This window comes from Podarcis vaucheri (assembly GCF_965113315.1).
Source record: "Podarcis vaucheri genome assembly, chromosome: 12".
Classification (NCBI taxonomy): domain Eukaryota; kingdom Metazoa; phylum Chordata; class Lepidosauria; order Squamata; family Lacertidae; genus Podarcis; species Podarcis vaucheri.
In genome coordinates, this window is record NC_138750.1 from 63,127,014 (window position 1) to 63,143,414 (window position 16,401).

At 51.2% G+C, this 16,401-nt stretch overlaps 2 protein-coding genes across 5 annotated transcripts in view; one reads left to right on the top strand and one right to left on the bottom strand.

Annotated features, from left to right (window-relative positions):
* The window catches only part of LOC309514800 (SCO-spondin-like), a 183,682-nt gene extending 177,754 nt beyond the window's left edge, over nucleotides 1-5,928 (top strand). The window contains exons 111-113 of the mRNA XM_082192086.1: nucleotides 109-242; nucleotides 2,997-3,147; nucleotides 4,905-5,928. Coding sequence (XP_082048212.1) covers nucleotides 109-242; nucleotides 2,997-3,147; nucleotides 4,905-4,927 — 308 coding nt within the window. The 3' untranslated portion in view covers nucleotides 4,928-5,928. The remainder of the gene's footprint in view (nucleotides 1-108; nucleotides 243-2,996; nucleotides 3,148-4,904) is intronic.
* Nucleotides 5,929-8,613: 2,685 nt separating this feature from the next.
* LOC309514975 (uncharacterized protein) lies at nucleotides 8,614-16,080 on the bottom strand. 4 transcript variants are annotated; one of them, XM_082192523.1, is made up of 4 exons: nucleotides 15,143-16,080; nucleotides 12,081-12,137; nucleotides 11,402-11,522; nucleotides 8,614-10,089 (listed from the first exon to the last, which is right to left on the bottom strand). In XM_082192523.1, exons 3-4 carry the CDS (start codon nucleotides 11,433-11,435, stop codon nucleotides 8,825-8,827), a joined length of 1,299 nt encoding a protein of 432 aa, XP_082048649.1. In that variant the 5' UTR covers nucleotides 11,436-11,522; nucleotides 12,081-12,137; nucleotides 15,143-16,080; the 3' UTR covers nucleotides 8,614-8,824. The 4 variants fall into 4 exon arrangements, with proteins under 4 accessions (XP_082048649.1, XP_082048648.1, XP_082048651.1 ...); XM_082192522.1 differs by lacking the exon at nucleotides 12,081-12,137; XM_082192525.1 differs by lacking the exons at nucleotides 12,081-12,137; nucleotides 15,143-16,080 and adding an exon at nucleotides 14,436-14,566.
* Between the last annotated feature and the right edge of the window lie 321 nt (nucleotides 16,081-16,401).

A 16,401-nucleotide genomic window follows, 5' to 3' on the forward strand; every position in this document is an offset into this window, starting at 1 on the left:
CTGGGCCCAAACTCCCCATCAGCTCCAGGCCTGGCCCCCCAGGACCCTCGCACAGGGGTGCCCCCCTTGCCCGCTGGCCTGCCACATTGCCCTCCTCTTCCCCTGCAGAAGATCACCCTCAGCCCGACTGCCAGCACCACACAGAGCTCCGCAACATCACCAAGGGCCGCTGCTTCCTGGCTGGCGTGGAGGTGAGCTACTGCCGTGGGCGCTGCCCCTCCCACACCAACGTCATCCCCGAGGTAAGTGGGCGCCAGGCCAAGGCACCGGGCGGGCACTGCCCTCTCCAGAAGCCCCCTCTGCGTCACCCAGTGGCCTCGCCCCTCACAGTCCGCGCAGTGTATTGGGGTTATCAATAGCGCACAAGCGGTAGGGTTGCCATATGCCCAGGAAAACCAGGACCTGTCCTCTTTTAGGGGGCGAACATGTCCATCCAGGCGGATTTTTACATTTTAAAGGAAACATCCAGGTTTTTTCGGGCTCAGGCTGCTCATGCCGCAGCCGCTGCTGCCCCGAGTTGGGGAAAGAGGCATGCGGGCACGGCTGCCCCACACATCTCTTTCTCCAGCTTGGGCTGGCAGCAGCTGTGGCTGTCCTCTTTTTTGCAACCCTATCGCACAAAAGCTGTGGGAGGAATAAAAACGGACTCCCCTTTGAAATGAAAATTCTCCCGTCCAAAAATGTCATTATTATTTTCTGTTTATTTACTAGAGTTATATACCACCCTTCATGCAATACAGTACTACTACTACTACTACTACTACTACTAATAATAATAATAATAATAATAATAATTTATTATTTATACCCCACGCATCTGGCTGGGTCTCCCCAGCCACTCTGGGTGGCTTCCAACAAAGTATTAAAATACAGTGGTCTGTTAAAAATAAAAGAATCCCTGAACAGGGCTGCCTTCAGATGTCTTCTAAAAGTCTGGTAGTTGTTGTTCTCTTTGACATCTGGTGGGAGGGCGTTCCACAGGGCGGGAGCCACCACCGAGAAGGCCCTCTGCTTGGTTCCCTGTAACTTGGCTTCTCGCAGGGAGGGAACCACCAGAAAGCCCTCGGAGCTGGACCTCAGTGTCTGGGCAGAATGATGGGGGTTTGCAAGATAAAAATACAAATACAACAAAGCAATAGCCCCCAGCTTCCACAAACACATTTAGAAGTCTGTAGAATAAAGATTAATCAGCCCTAGGCCTGGTTGAAGAGGAGCGTTTTCACCTAGCACCTGCAAATATATAATGAAGGTGCCAGACAAGCCGCCCTAGGGAGAGCATCCCACTGGGGAGCCACTGGAGAGAAGGCCCCGTTCTCATGTTGCCACCCTCTGGACCTCTTGTGGATGAGACACACAAGGAAGGAGGGCCTCGGAAGATGATCACAGAGTCTGGATCAGTTTATATGGGGAGAGGCAGTCCTTGAGGTATTGCGGTCCTGAGCCATTCAAGACTTTACAGGTCAAAACCAGCACTTTGAAATGGGCCTGGAAACTAATCGGCAGCCAGTGCAGACGGACAAGGATCGGTGTAAGATGCTCAAACTGTCCTGGCGAGCATCGAAAAAAGAGCATGGGAAATTATAGATAATGAATTGAAAAGGATGTTCAAAATAACTTTTATTTAAAAAAACCCAGAAGCTTTTCCTTTGGGAATTATAGGGACAGAACTACCTAAATTGAATAGAAATTTATTTATGTCTGCTACTACAGCAGCAAGAATGTTTCTTGCCCAAAAATGGGAAGCAGCAGCAGTCCCAGTAAAGGAAGAATGGATACAAAAACTTACAGAATATGCAGAAATGGCAAAACTTACCGGAAGAATAAGAAATCAATTTGACAAACTTTTTATAAAAGAATGAGAATGGTTTATTGAATATTTACAGATAAATTGTAGACAGATAAAAACATTGGCAGGATTACTGTAATAACCTGCAGTTTTATAAGAGGATATATTTACAGTAGATAATTAAATGAGCAAGTTAAATGAATTCAGATATGTAAAAGATATTAAAAAATAAATGTAAGGAACTGCAGAAAGAGGGCGAAGGAAGCCAAATTTTGAAATGTTAAATTGATTGTAAAACTAATGAAAATGTATAAATCTGAAAAGTATAAATAAAAAACAAAACCAACCCCCCCCAATAGCCCCTTCCTGACCTGGGCTCCAGGCGGTCTCTCCTTGAAACGCAGTGCCAGATTTATGTATAAGCTAAACAAGCTCTAGCTCAGGGCCTCACTCTCTTGGGGGCCCCCAGAAAATTTAAAGGACACACAACAACTGGACACACATTTCCAAAATATAAGATAAAACAAATAAAATAAAATAAAACCTACATACAGCAACAGTGTTCTGTGTTGTGCAGGCTCCTATGATGCAAGTAATGGGCCCCGCCTGCTAGCCTGCTCCCTAAAATATCCCTGGTTTGCTCATTTCTCTATATAGGGTGCCTACATTCTGCAGCGACTGGTTGCATGGCATGTATTTCACGATTAATGTACTTCTTCTTAATTGTATTCCAGTTCAACAATTACTTTGATTAAATACATATTTTGTTACGTGCAAATGGCTTGAGATACCTATTAGGTCCATAAATTACAATATAGCATAGATTCAACATAAAAAGCAGTGACAATTTGTTGCTGACATAGGACAGTTGGACATAGAAAGGGCCCTGTTGCCTTCAGGAGCTGAGGACCTCATCAAACCTAAATCTGGTCCTGGTGGGGCCGCCTAGCAGGTCCTTCTCGGTGGTGGCTCCTCCCAGGCAACTTTGGAACTCGCTGCCTGGAGAAGCTGGATTGGGGAGGAGACAGTGGGCCAGTCTGCGCTCCTCAGAGAAGTGGGGAGTTTCTATATTGGGGGGAGCCGATATAAAGCTGGACATAGAAAGGGGCCTTTTACCTTCAGTAGCGTAGGGCCTCATCAATGGTGTTTTGATACACCTGTTTGGGTTTTTTATCTCTCTCCTCCCCTGCCCTCGTGGTGCCCCTTGCAGGAGCCCTACCTGCAGACTGTGTGCGAGTGCTGCAGTTACCGCCTGGACCCCGTCAGCCCCGTCCGCATCCTGAACCTGCAGTGCCAGGGGGGCGAGACGGAGCCCGTCGTCTTGCCCGTCATCCACCAGTGCGAGTGCAGCAGCTGCCAAGGTGAGCCCGGGCCAGAGGCGGGCGCCGGGAAGGGCTCCGATTGACCACTGGCAATGGGGTGTGGGGAGCCTCTGACCTCAGGGCTCGGGGTCTGGGCCTCTGACCCCACACAATGTCCCCCATCGGCCTGCTCTGGAAGAACACCCCCCCCCCAATTGGGTTGTTTGCCAGACTGTGGTGTGTCCTTGAAATCTGGTCCTGCCTCTTGCTTGTCTGGAGAGGGTGGGGTTTGTGGGCGCAGGAAGGAATCTCCTGTACAAAGGCAACATCGTAGAATTGTGGAGTTGGAAGAGACCCTGAGGTCATCCAGTCCAACCCCCTGCAACACAAGAATCTCAACTAAAGCAGCCATGGTAGATGGCCAGTTTATAAACCTCCAAGAAAGGAGAATCCAGCCCCTTCCCGAGGGAGACTGCTCCACCGTCACAGCTCTTACAGTTTAGTCAGAATCTCCTTCTTTGTGACTTGGAGCCATGGGTTCGAGTCCTGCCCTCTGGAGCAGAAGGAAACAAGCTGGACAGCCCTTGAGATATTTCAAGTTGGCTCTCGTATCTCTTCTCAACCTCCTCTTTTCCAGGCTAAACATTCCCAGCTCCCTCAGCCATTCCCCCATAAGGCTTGGCTGCCCTCTTCTGCACACCTTCCAGCTAGTCAACATCCTTCTTAAATTGTGGTTTCCAGAATTGGATATAGTATTCAAAGTGTGGCCTGACCAAGGCAAATCAGAGCAGGACTATTACTTTCCTTGGTCTGGACTCTATATTTCTGTTGATGCAGCCTAGAAAAAGCATTAGCTTTTTTTGCTGCTGCATCACACTGTGGGCTCGTCTTCAGCTTGTGGTCCACCAAGACTCCTAGATCCTTTTCCAGGTGTCCCCAGCCCTATATTTGTGCATCTGGTTCTTCCTGCCTAAGTGCAGAAACTTACATTTGTCCCTACTGGGCTTGCACCCAGGTCTCCAATATCCCACGAGACCTGTTGATGAAGCCTAGAATAGCATTTAACCGCCTATTAAACTTGTGGTCCACCCAGACCCCCCCCAACTCACTCTTGCCTTCATTGAACAGCTTCCGGCGGATGCTGATGACGCCCCTCTTTCTCCTTTGACGCCTAATGCATTGATTTTAGGACCCACTTTATTTCTGGGATTGTGAAGGGGTTTTTTAAAACTGTTTTCAATACCATACTTTAATCATGTCACCCGCCCTTGGACCTTAGGACGGGTTATAAATTATAGTAAAATAATAATAATGGGTTCTCCCCCCTCCCCAACCTGATTCCTGGGCCTAAGAGGAGCCTGGCTCAATTAGGCCAAAGATGTAGACAAAGCTCTCTTTTCTATAGCTAAGACCTGGATCAGGCAAGTGGCCCAGCCATTATCCTTATTTATTTCATTGCATTAATATCCCACATTATTTCCCTCCAAGTGGCGTACATGGTTCCCTCCCTCCTCATTTAACCCCCACAACAGCCCTGCGAGGGAGGATAGGCTGAGAGAGAAGGCAGTGTGATTGGTCCAGTGTGACTGGGGGGATTCGAACTCGGGTCTCCCGCATCCTGGTCTGACACTCTAACCACACCGAGTCTCCAGAGCCCAGCATGCTGTCCTCACAGTGGCCAACCAGGTGCCCCAATGGGAAACCCACACGCAGGATCCGAACACAAGAGTCGCTTTCCTCTGCTCTTGGTCTTCCCAGGTAAGTCCTGCATTCAAGTCTCACCACCCGTCTCGGGTTTGCCTTCTTCTCCATCGCAGGTGGCGACTTCTCCAAGCGCTGACGACGTCCCCGCAGGCGAAAAGACCAGGCCCTTCCATGGCGGAATGGGACGTCTGCCCTCCCAGGATGCAAGATTTTTTTTCATGTTTCCCATTGCCTCTTCTCTCCTGTTTTCCAGTCCCCCCCCCCACACACAGCACAGCACAGATTTCTCCTTTGTTCCTTTGCAAGTCAATAAACTCAGCCAGCAGCTTCGCTGTGTGTTTTATTAATGCGCCAAGGAAGCTTCCACAGGGGAGGACTGAGAGAGGATGCCAAAGGAATTTGCTGCGGGCTTGCAGGAGTGGAAGCCGAGTGCCCACCTTGTGAGCCTCACCCAGTGCCCAGTGGCATTTCCAGGTGGGGCTAGGAAGGCCCCTTGCCAGCTGGACAGTGTGGGTGATACTGAGCAAGCTGGGCCAACGATGGCCTGGCGCAGCTTCCCAGGTTCCTATCGAATTAGCCCTTGATGCAAAGCGTGAGGACTAGAGCCTTGCGTCGTTTTTAGGGGAAGCACTGTTGCTCAGGGGATGAACACAGAAGGTGCCTGGTTCATATGTACAGTGGCTGTGAAAAGAGCAATCTCTGTGCCAGGCGTTCTTGAGAAGGAAATTGGAAGCCAAGGAGCAAATCTCCCAGGAAGAAAAGAGATTCGTCTTTTTTATGAAAATGTCTCCGTTGCAAATCAGGGCGCAGGCAGTGAACCAGCATCTCATTCCCCCGGGAAACCAGGTGTGTGAGGAAGAGGTTTTAACAAGCGATAGCAAGGTGGGGGAGCCCTTTTCAGGAAGATCAGAAGCGGCAGCTCAGAGCCCAACCACAGGTCAACCTTGTGGGAAGAAAAGACCTATTTAAGGTCGGCAAGGGCAGGGGAACAGCTCCGTGAGCTTTGCTTCTTTTTGCATTGGGAAAAAGGAGGAATCTGAGAAGGAAGTCTGGCTTTCAGGAAATCCAAGAAGTTGACTCATGTCAAGCTTGTGGTCCACCAAGACCCTGAGACCCTTTTCACATGTGCTGCTAGTTACCCAGGTGTCCCCCCATCCTATATTTGTGCATCTGCTTCTTCCTGCCTAACTGCAGAACCTGACATTTGTCCCTATGGAAATTCATTTTGTTAGCTTGTGCCCAGATCTCCAATCATTTTGAATTCTGATTCTGTCTTCTGTGGCATTAGCTACCTCTCCCACTTTGGTGCAATCTGCAAATTTGATTAACATCCCCTCAATTCCTTCATCCAAGTCATTTATAAAGACATTAAGCAACAACTTGCCCAGGACAAAACCCTGCAGCACTCCACTTGTCACTTTCCCCCAGGATGACGAGGAACCATTAATGAGTCCTCTTTGGGTTCAGTCAGTCAACCAGCTGCAAATCCACCTAACAGTCACGTCGTTCAACCCATATTTTACCAGCTTCCTCGCTAGAATATCATGGGGGACTTTGCCAAAAGCCTTTCTGAAATCAAGATACACTATGTCCACAGCATTTCCCTGATCCACCAAGTTTGTAATTCCATAAAAAAGAAATCACATTGGGCTGCCATGACTTATTTTGGAGAAACCCATGCTGGGTCTTAGTAATCACAGCGTCCTTTTCTAAATGCTCACAGACTAACTGTTGAATTATCTGTTCTAGGACCTGCCCTGTTATCAGTGTCAAGCTCACCTGTCAGTAATTACCTGGGTCTTCCTTTCCCCCCTTTTTGAAGATGGGGACAATATTTGCCCATCTCGAGTCTATAGGGACCTCACCTGTTCTCAAAGATAATAGACAAAGGCTCTGAGACTACATCTGCAAGCCCCTTTAGCACCCTTGGGAGCAGCTCATCAGGCACTTGAGATCTGAATTAATTTAAAGCAGCTAGTTGTTCCCTTACTACCCCTTTTCCTATCTGGGCTGCAGCTCCCTCCTTGCATCATTTATTCTGTTATCACTTTCCTTTTGGGTGAAGACAGAGGCAAAGAAGGTCTCCGTCTTCCCCACGCAGAGGACGTACCACTTGCTTGTTCTTCCTTTTACATTGGACAGGACATAGCTGGACTTGCAGTCATTTTGAGCTTTGGTGGGGTGGTCTGGGCTTGGGAGGGGTAGCTGATGTGCTGTGGCCTCCCATCATCCTTGCCATTGGGCATACTTGCTGGGGCTGATGGGAACTGGAGTCCAGGAGCAGCTAGAAGGGACCACACTGGCTATTCCTGGCTTGCCGAGGTTTCTAAGCAGGGCTCAGATCTCCACCTGCTGGGGATCCTTCAGTTGCGAGGCCTGCATTTTTGGGGGTTGGGTTGGATGACCCTTGGGGTCCCTTCCGGCATTATGATTCTGGGACCTTTGGGAGGGCGCTACGTTGCCTATTCACAGCTTGCAGGGCAGCTGAGGGTTCTGAAAAAGTGCACCCACTCCACAGCCACCTGCCGTCTTAACGTGCCCAGAGGCAACCTTTGCGCTTATGCTGGGGAGGGAGAAGCTGTGGCTCCGTCTGGCTGTCGTTGGCCTACAACTCCCAACAGCCAGGAATCATGGGAGTCGTAGTCCAGCAACACGTGGAGGGGTGCAAATTCCCCATTTATGATTTCCCAAATGGTGTTCCACGGGTGAATCTGTCAATCTTCGTTTCCTCCTCCACTTCCTCATTTTCCTGGTCGCAGATTTAGTTCTCCGCATCAGTTTGCAATTACCAAAAATAAGTCCTCATGATAACTCACCAGAATTTTAGTGCGAATGTCTCTTCCCACACACATTTTGGGTGCAATTTTGCCCAAAATACACATTTTTGCAAGGCCGCGTTCTCTCACCTAATGCATTTTATTTCTGCTAAACTACGGGTTTTGATCCATGCCCTAGCCTAGTGATGCATACTTTACACTCGTCACCTGCACAGTGCAAGATTCAGAGAAGGGTGACTTTTTGAAGGGCTGTGTCCGTGTCTTGGTGTGAGGGCTGATTCAGAAAGAGCAGATAAAGGGGATTCACCTGCAAATGCAAACAGAATTGAATTTCTCCAGTGGCAGGCAAAGCCTTTTCCTGGTGCAGAGCAAAGAACCGCGGTTGACTGTGATTCCTGCAATGCAGGGGGTTGGACTAAATGACCTTCGAGGATCCCTTCCAACTTGACGATCCAGCGAACTGGAAAGAGCTGCTCAAATTCCTTGTCTCTTAGACCCGAGGTGGGTTGGTGAGGTGGCCCATTTTACAGGGCTCTCGCTTGGCAAGAAGGGAAGGGGCACCGCAGTCTGGTGGTCCAGGGGTCAAGAAGGTCGGGCAAGGACCTGGGTTCAAATCCCCACTCGGCCACGCAGCTCACTGGGTGGGACCTTCGGGCCAGTCACTGTCTCTCACCCCGCCTCACAGCGTTGGTGTGGGGACAAAATGGGGTGTCATCAGGAGAAAGGGGGGCTGCGAACGCCGCCACGAGCTCCGGCACTCTAGCCCAGCCTTTCTCAAACTTGGGTCCTCAGCGGTTGTTGGACTACAACTCCCGTCATCCCTGACTGCTGCTCCTGCTAGCTACAGATGATGGGAGTTGTAATACCAAGTTTGAAAAGCAGCGCTCTAACCACTACACTACACTACACTAGCTCCCTGGGTTGGGCTGCTCCTGCAATAACCAGTCGGCGCTGCAACAAAGCGGAAATGGGAAGCCGGGAAAGGGGAGGTCCTTGGTTTTGATGGGGGGGGGCAGGATGCTGACAAAATTTCCCAAACAAAAAGGACAATGAGAAAGGTGTGTTGCAGCGGGTTGGGATGGATGACCCGTGGAACCCTTCCAACTGTACGATGCCATGAAAGAGGGCAATCGCATTCCCTTGTCCACCCAGCCTAGGGATCCTGGCCTGGGCAGGCGATTCACTGCGTTGGCATCTTTGCAGCTGGAGGATGTGTGCCAGGGCCCAGACTGCCCTTTTCTTTCTGCCATATGCCCTCAGGGTCTGGGTGGCGCGTTTGATGCTCTCTCCCCATCAGCATGCGACTCAGCCGGGCGGCGCAAGTGGCCGGTTGGTCCGGGCCGTGCGCCAGCCCCGTGGGGCGCTGCTGCTGGGTGCGCCCTCCTCCTGTGGGCAGCCAGGCTGCGCATGCGCGGGAAGCTCTCCCCGCACTCGGTGCAGATGAGCTGGGCGGGTGCGTCGTGCGCCCTCTGGTGGGAGAGCAGGGCCTTGCGCAGGCGGAAGCTCTCTCCGCATCGCTCGCAGGAGAAGGGCTTCTCGCCTGTGTGGAGCCGCACGTGCAACTTGAGGGTGATGCGGTCCTTGAAGCTGCGCGGGCAAGCGGGGCAGGCGTAGGGGCGCTCGCCGGTGTGGATGCGCTCGTGGCTGAGCAGGTGGTGCTTCTGCGTGAAGCACTTGCGGCACACCTGGCAGGAGAAGGGCTTCTCGCCCGTGTGGACGCGCTGGTGGATCACCAGGTGGTGCTTGTGGCTGAAGATCTTGGCGCAGCACTGGCACGCGAAGGGCTTGGCGCCCGTGTGGACGATGCGGTGCATCAACACCCCCGCCCGGTCCTTGAAGGCTTTCCCACACTCGGGGCAGGGGAAAGGGCGGTCTCCCGAGTGCCCCCGTTGGTGGGTCTGCAGGTGGTGCTTCTGGGTGAAGCACTTCCCGCACTCGGGGCAGGGGAAGGGGCGCTCGCCCGTGTGCACCCGCTGGTGCGTCATCAGGTGGTGCTTGTGGCTGAATAGCTTTCCGCAGTCGGCGCACGCCAGAGGCGGCTCCCCCGAGTGCGCCTTGCGCCGGTGCGTCAGCAGCAGCTTCTGCAGCCGGAAAGCGGCACCGCACTCGCCGCAGGAGAAGGGGCGCTCCCCGCTATGCACCCGCAGGTGGGTGCCTAGGTGCTGCCGCTGGGTGAAGCGCCGCCCGCACTCGGGGCAGCCAAAGGGGCGCTCGCCGGTGTGGATGCGCTGGTGCGTCAAGCAGGAGGTTTTGCTCTTGAAGCGCTTCCCGCAGTCCGGGCAGGTTAGGGGGCACGACTCTTCCCCTCCGGGATCCCTTCCTCCTTCAGTGCCAGGTGGCCCCTGAGACAGGAGTCCCGCTCCACCCGCAGGCTCGCCAGCCACGTTGCTGCCGCCGTTTTGCAGCGGGTGCGAAGTCTCGCCCTCGGGCTTCCAGCGCCGGAGCACCGTCTCCAAGAAGAGCCCTCGGCCGTCTTCCTCCCCGGACTCCCCTTCTTCATCCTTGACTCGGAGGTCGCAGCCTGCAAAAGGAAAAGGGAGAAGTTGAAAAGCAGTCTTGCCAATCCAGTGACGTAACAGGGGCAGGGTTGCCCCGGGTCAAGTTTTTTTGGGGGGGCACATTAATCATGATGCCCTGCGAGCCCAGCAGCACTTTGCGCCCTGCCCTGTTGCGCCATGAGTGTACCCCTCAAAGCAGGGCCATGTTGGCCAGCCGGGCTCCCCACTGCGCAAGCAGGCAGGCGGTGCAGCACGGCCCCACTTAGCCCCGGGCACCAGCAAAAGACGCTACACCACTGTGCCAAGCTGAGGCTTTTCCGCCATTGCTTATCAAGGTTCTCTCCCAACTCTACAGGTAACAGGGAGGACAGGAGAAGGACCTGCTGGTCCAGGTCAAATGGGGCCCGTCTAGTTCTGTGGCCAACTAGATGCCCCAATGGGAAGAACCCCACAAGCAGGATCCGAGTGCGGGAGCCGCCTCCCTGCCTGCGGTTTCCAGCAGCTATGAAAGCAGAGAATGGCCAGCATAGCTATCAGCCATTGAGAGCCTCCTTCATGAATTTGTCTCTTCCTCTTTTAAAGCCATTCCAGGTGGTTGCCATCACTACTTCCCGTGGCAGGGAGTTCCACAGCTAAACTATGTGCTGTGATAAGAAGGGCTTCGTCACCCAGAACATCATAACTATTATTATTATTATTATTATTATTACAGGTAGGTAGCCGTGTTTGTCTGCCATAGTCAAAACAAAACAAAATAAATAAATATCTGACGAAGTGTGCATGCACACGAAAGCTCATACCAATAACTAACTTAGTTGGTCTCTAAGGTGCTACTGGAAGGAATTTATTATTGTTGTTGTTGTTGTCATTTTACTCACAATGACTCAAAGTGGCCTACAAAAACAGAAACCACTCGAAGCACCATTTCTGCAGCAATCTGCTTTTGTTTCCAAATATAAATCTTCATGAAAAGCCATCTCGAATATAGTGCAAATTTACCACCACCAACACATTTCTGACTGACTCTCACATTTTGGCAAGCAATGTCCAGTAACACAATGCACGACTTGTTTATGACTTTTGCCGACATTGGACACAAATAGATGCATTCTCGCGCATTAACAGACACCTGGAGAACTTTGCGTCGCAAAATTCAGAAGCGTGTGAATCAGGAAGGTGAGCTGTGTTTCAGTTTGCAGACCGGTTTGAGAATGAGAATCGGGGCAGGTCTCTTGTTCAGATGCATGCAAAATTGAATTCCCCTTCTATTGCGGACGGTTTGTTTGAGTGCTCCCTGTGGCCACTTAAGTATGGCGAGGAAACCACCGGTCTTACCCAGGGAGGCGAGCAGCTCGTAGTTCTCTTGCATGACGTCACGGTGGAGCCGCCGCTGCCACTCCTGCAGCCCTGCTCACTCTTCCGGGGAGAAGGAGACCGTGACGTCGTCCAGCGTCACCTGCAATGACAGAGGAAGCAACTCAGCAAAGCACCCCACCCCAAGCCCTGGAGAATTGTGGTGCCCAGAATTCAAGAAGGACACTGACAAACTGGAACGTGTCCAGAGGAGGGCAACCAAAATGGTCAAAGGCCTGGAAACGATGCCTTATGAGGAACGGCTAAGGGAGCTGGGCATGTTTAGCCTGGAGAAGAGGAGGTTAAAGGGTGATATGATAGCCATGTTCAAATATATAAAAGGATGTCACATAGAGGAGGGAGAAAGGTTGTTTTCTGCTGCTCCAGAGAAGCGGACACGGAGCAATGGCTCCAAACTACAAGAAAGAAGATTCCACCTAAACATTAGGAAGAACTTCCTGACACTAAGAGCTGTTGGACAGTGGAATTTGCTGCCCAGGAGTGTGGTGGAGTCTCCTGCTTTGGAGGTCTTTAAGCAGAGGCTTGACAACCATATGTCAGGAGTGCTCTGATGGTGTTTCCTGCTTGGCAGGGGGTTGGACTCGATGGCCCTTGTGGTCTCTTCCAACTCTATGATTCTATGAATTGTCAACCCAGTTACCTTATTAAATGACTACCTGCCCCATCACGTGGGCTCCAGTGTGGGTTATGGGAACTCCTTTGGGATGGGAGATAAGAGAACAGTGCCAGATTTGCATACAGTGGTGCCCCGCAAGACGAAATTAATTCGTTCCTCAAGTTTTGTCGTCTAGCGAATTTTTCGTCTTGCGAATCACGAAATCCCATAGGAATGCATTGAAAATCAATTAATGCGTTCCTATGGTCAAAAAAAGTCCAAACAAAGCCAAATTTGGTACAACAACAGTTTATTAACTGCTCTTTAAAGTCACACATACTGTAAAGAGCAGTTCAAAAATTGAAGGGAAAATAAATTAACTTTATAAACAAAACATGTCTTTGTTTTTAGACAAAGGAAACAAAGTCGCGAGACGTTTTCATCTTGCGAAGCAAGCCCATAGGTGAAATTCGTCTTGCGAGGCAAATCGAAAACGGAAAAACCTTTCGTCTAGCGAGTTTTTTGTCTTGCGAGGCATTCGTCTTGCGAGGTACCACTGTATAAGCCAAGCAAGCTATAGCTTCGGGCCCCATAGCAGACATTCTAAGCACCTCTGCCACATGACTCCCCCTCCTCCCCGCAAAGGATTCTGGGAACTGCAGTTTGCCCTTACACAACTCCCATCACCCTCACCAGACGGTGGACGCTGGAGGTGTAAATCATGACTTGGAAAAGGCGGCATCGTTGGATCAAGTCCATCAGTTTTGTTCAATTAATTAAAGAAAATAGGTTCGCTTGGATTTTGAACCAATGTGCAGTTCAGTGCTGGATTTATGGTACAAGCTAAACAATCTATAGCTTAGAGCCCCACTCTCTTGGGCCCCCCCCAAAAAAAAATTTAAAGGAAAAAAACATTTCCAAAATATAAGATAAAAAAGAAATAAAATAGCACATACATACAGCAACAGTGTTTTATGTTGTGTAGGCTCCAATGATGTAAGTCAGGGGTCGGCAACCTAAGGCCCATGGGCCACAAGCGGCCCATGGGGGTCATTTAATTGGCCCACAAGCCGCCCCCGAACCGAGCTGCCCACTCGACGAGTCCTTAAGGTCAGATAGGAAGGGTGCTGGTTCAGTGGTTAGAGTGCCTTGCCAGCAGAAGGTCCCAGGATCAGTCCCCAGACAGGGCTGCAAGAGAAGCCTGCTTGAAATCATGGACAGCAGCTGCCGGTCAGTGTAGACCATATGGAGCAAAATGGACCACAGGTCCGTCTCAGTACAAGGCCATTTCCTATGTCGATATTCCATCCCTTGAGGCCTGCTCAGCATGCAGAAGGTTCAACCCCAGACAGCATCTCCAGGTAGGGCTAGGGGAGACCCCTGCCGGAAATCCTGGAGAGCTGCTGCCAGTCAGAGTAGACAATATTGAGTTATCTCGTGATATATATATATGCTTTCGTAGATTTTCACGGGTACAGGAATGCAGGTTTTGGTGTCTTCGGGTGTCTTCCCGTGTAAGAGTCGGGGTGTCTGGGCGACGTTTCGACGAGGTCTCACTCGTCATCTTCAGGCTGGTGCTTTCGGCTTCTTGTTACTGGAACAGAGCAGAGTCTGGTATTTGAGTTCCTATAAATACTGTTGAGGGGTGTGGTGTATAGCCTCCAACGTTCTGGGCAGAGAGGAAGTTCCTAGATTAGTGTGCCTTTTCTTCTTTTGTTCCTTAATTACTTGAGGGATATCTTGGGTCGCACAGACACCCCGACTCTTACACGGGAAGACACCCGAAGACACCAAAACCTGCATTCCTGTACCCGTGAAAATCTACGAAAGCAAATATATATATATATATATATATATATATATATATATATATATATATATTCTGTTTTACACTTTGGAATATTCATTTAAACAACCTTAAAATGTCAATGCCCTTTCCGCAGTTCATTTTGCATATCATAAATCCCTGCATATTTTACATAAACTAAACCCTTCACTATTCAATTATCCAACAAAACTTATTTACACTGTTTAATTTACCTTAATGTTGCCAACGTTTTCAAGTGTACACAGTTTCCCCCCACATATCCAATAAACATTTCCCAAACTTCTTTAAACGAATGTTCTTCTTGTTCTCTTATTCTATATTTTAGGTCCGCAAGCTGCACATATTCCATCAATTTAATTTGCCATTCTTCTTTGGTTGGGCTCTCGCTCGTTTTCCATTTGGGGGCTAACAAAACACGGACTACAGTGGTAGCATATATAAATAACCTTTTTTGACACCTGGGAATTTCCATCTGAATTAACCACAACAAAAAGGACTCTGGTTTTTTTGGGGAAAATACTTCTAAACATTTTTTTCAATTCATTGTGGATTATTTCCCAACACGCTTTTACCCTTTTACAGGTCCAGAGCTATCTTGTGTTCTCATCTTGTGAACCGCTCCGAGATCTTTTGATGCTGTATATGAATTTAATAAATAAAAAATAAATGAAGTGATGGTCTGGCTCAGAGAGTGAGTGACCATAGCTCAGTGGGGGAGCACATCTGTGGGCATGTAGAAGGACCCACAGCATCTCTGGGCTGTTTGCGTTTTTATTTTGCATTTTTATGCTGTGATCCGCCCGGAGATTTTGGGGTGAAGGGGCGGTACGGGGGCAGCTGCCCCCCCAAATCAATACAAATCTGAGGTTCTACCCCCCCAACGAAAGCCTGCCCCCCCTAACAAAAATCCTGGCAACGCCCTTGGTGAAGGGCTATAATTTATAAATAATAATAAAAAAAATGGGTTGGGAAAAGTCTCCTCTTGAACCCCGGCAGAGCTGCTGCCGGCCTGTGTCGACAATACTGAGCTACATAGACCATGGCCTGACTCGGTATAAGGAGAGGTTTTGGGTCTCGCCTTGCGGGGGACGACTCGCTTTCCCCGGCTCTTCCCACTCTCCTTCCGGAGCCGGGGCGCTCTGCATGCGCGCAGAGGCACGCGCGCCTTTGTCCGCCGGCCAAAGCGGGCGCCTCTGCCGGGCTGGTCCCTTCTCCTCCCGGTCCGGCCCGGGGACCCAGAGAAGGGCAAAGGGTGCGGGGACGGGGAGAGGGGTCCTACCGGGCCGAGCATCTCCTCCTCGGGATGCGAAGCGCCCAGGCCAGCGGGCGCCTCCGGAGGCGGATCCGAGCGGCGGCGCGGAGGGGCCGGCGGGAGCCACCCACGTCCAGCTCGTGAACCGGATCCGCTTCGGCCGGCGGAGGGAGGGACGGAGGAAGGAAGGGGAGAGGAGAGGAGGCGCCCTCCGGCCAGGCTGGGCTGGGCACCCGGCGGGGGAAAAGGGGCTCCGCAGGGTCCCCAAATGCGCCTCCCTTTCCAAGGAGCTGGCGAGCGACGTCTCCAAATGCGCCCTGAGCGCGCGCGCCCTTCGCCTCGCCCGCCAAGCGCTCAGCTTGCAGGGCCAGCTCTTGGGGGAGCTTAAAATATGGGGGGGGGCTTTTCCAGTTTTTCTGCCTCCTGCAGACCCTCCCCGGCTAGCCTGGCAGCGCAGGCTGCTGCGATCCTGAAGGCGCAGGGAGCAGCGGCGGATTTTGGGGAGCAGGGGCGGCGCAGTGTTTTGGCTTGGCACAGAGGACCCCTGAAATTTGAGACCCGCCGCTGCAGGGAGGAAGCCGCCTTGAAATCCCGAGCCAAGTTGAATGTTGTGGGAAGGTTCAGGGCAGACGGAAAGAAGTCCTCCTTCACTCGGCGCGGAGTTCATCTGTGGAACTCACTGCCACAGGAAGAAGCAGGGGTGGCCACCTACTTAGACGGTTTAGAAGAGGGTGGGACCGATTCCAGTTGCTGGAAGCCACAGGAGTGGAGAGTGTTGAATCCTGCTCTTCTTATCCCAACGGGTCTGACTTGAGAGGAAACATGCATAGGATCGCGCAGTTGTTTCTGGATGGGTTTGCAAACGCCGTTATCGAGCAGCGTTCAGAGTGCAATCCTAGACAGGTCAACTTACCTGTCCCGGCCTCAGTCTCCCACTAGTCTGGGCGAGACAGCAGCAGCCTGAAACCCTGTGAATGGGAGTAGCATTGAACACTGCTGCTGCCAGCCAGTGCAGCGACATGGAGGCATGGATTTGACTCAGCAGAAGGACATGTCTTGTTTGGGAAGGCCGTAAGTCAGTGGCAGACCATCTGCCCCGCAGGCAAAGGCCCCAGGTGCCATCGCCAATTTCCTGGTAGAGGCTGGGAATGTCCCTCGTCTGAAATCCTGTGGCTGCTGCCAGTCAGTGTAGACAATATAGGAATAGCTGTATCTCAGTATAAGGGAGCTTCCTGTGTTTTATGGTGGGAGTTGGGTTGCAGCCTATGCAACTCAGAAAGTTCTTG

What these genes read in the sequence shown, in the direction of transcription:
- LOC309514975 (XM_082192522.1), bottom strand. Translation starts at nt 11,435, where the DNA reads ATGCAAGAGAACTACGAGCTGCTCGCCTCCCTGG. An exon ending in CGAGCTGCTCGCCTCCCTGG is followed by an intron (nt 10,090 to 11,401) that starts GTAAGACCGGTG and finishes TTCCTTTTGCAG; the next exon opens with GCTGCGACCTCCGAGTCAAG.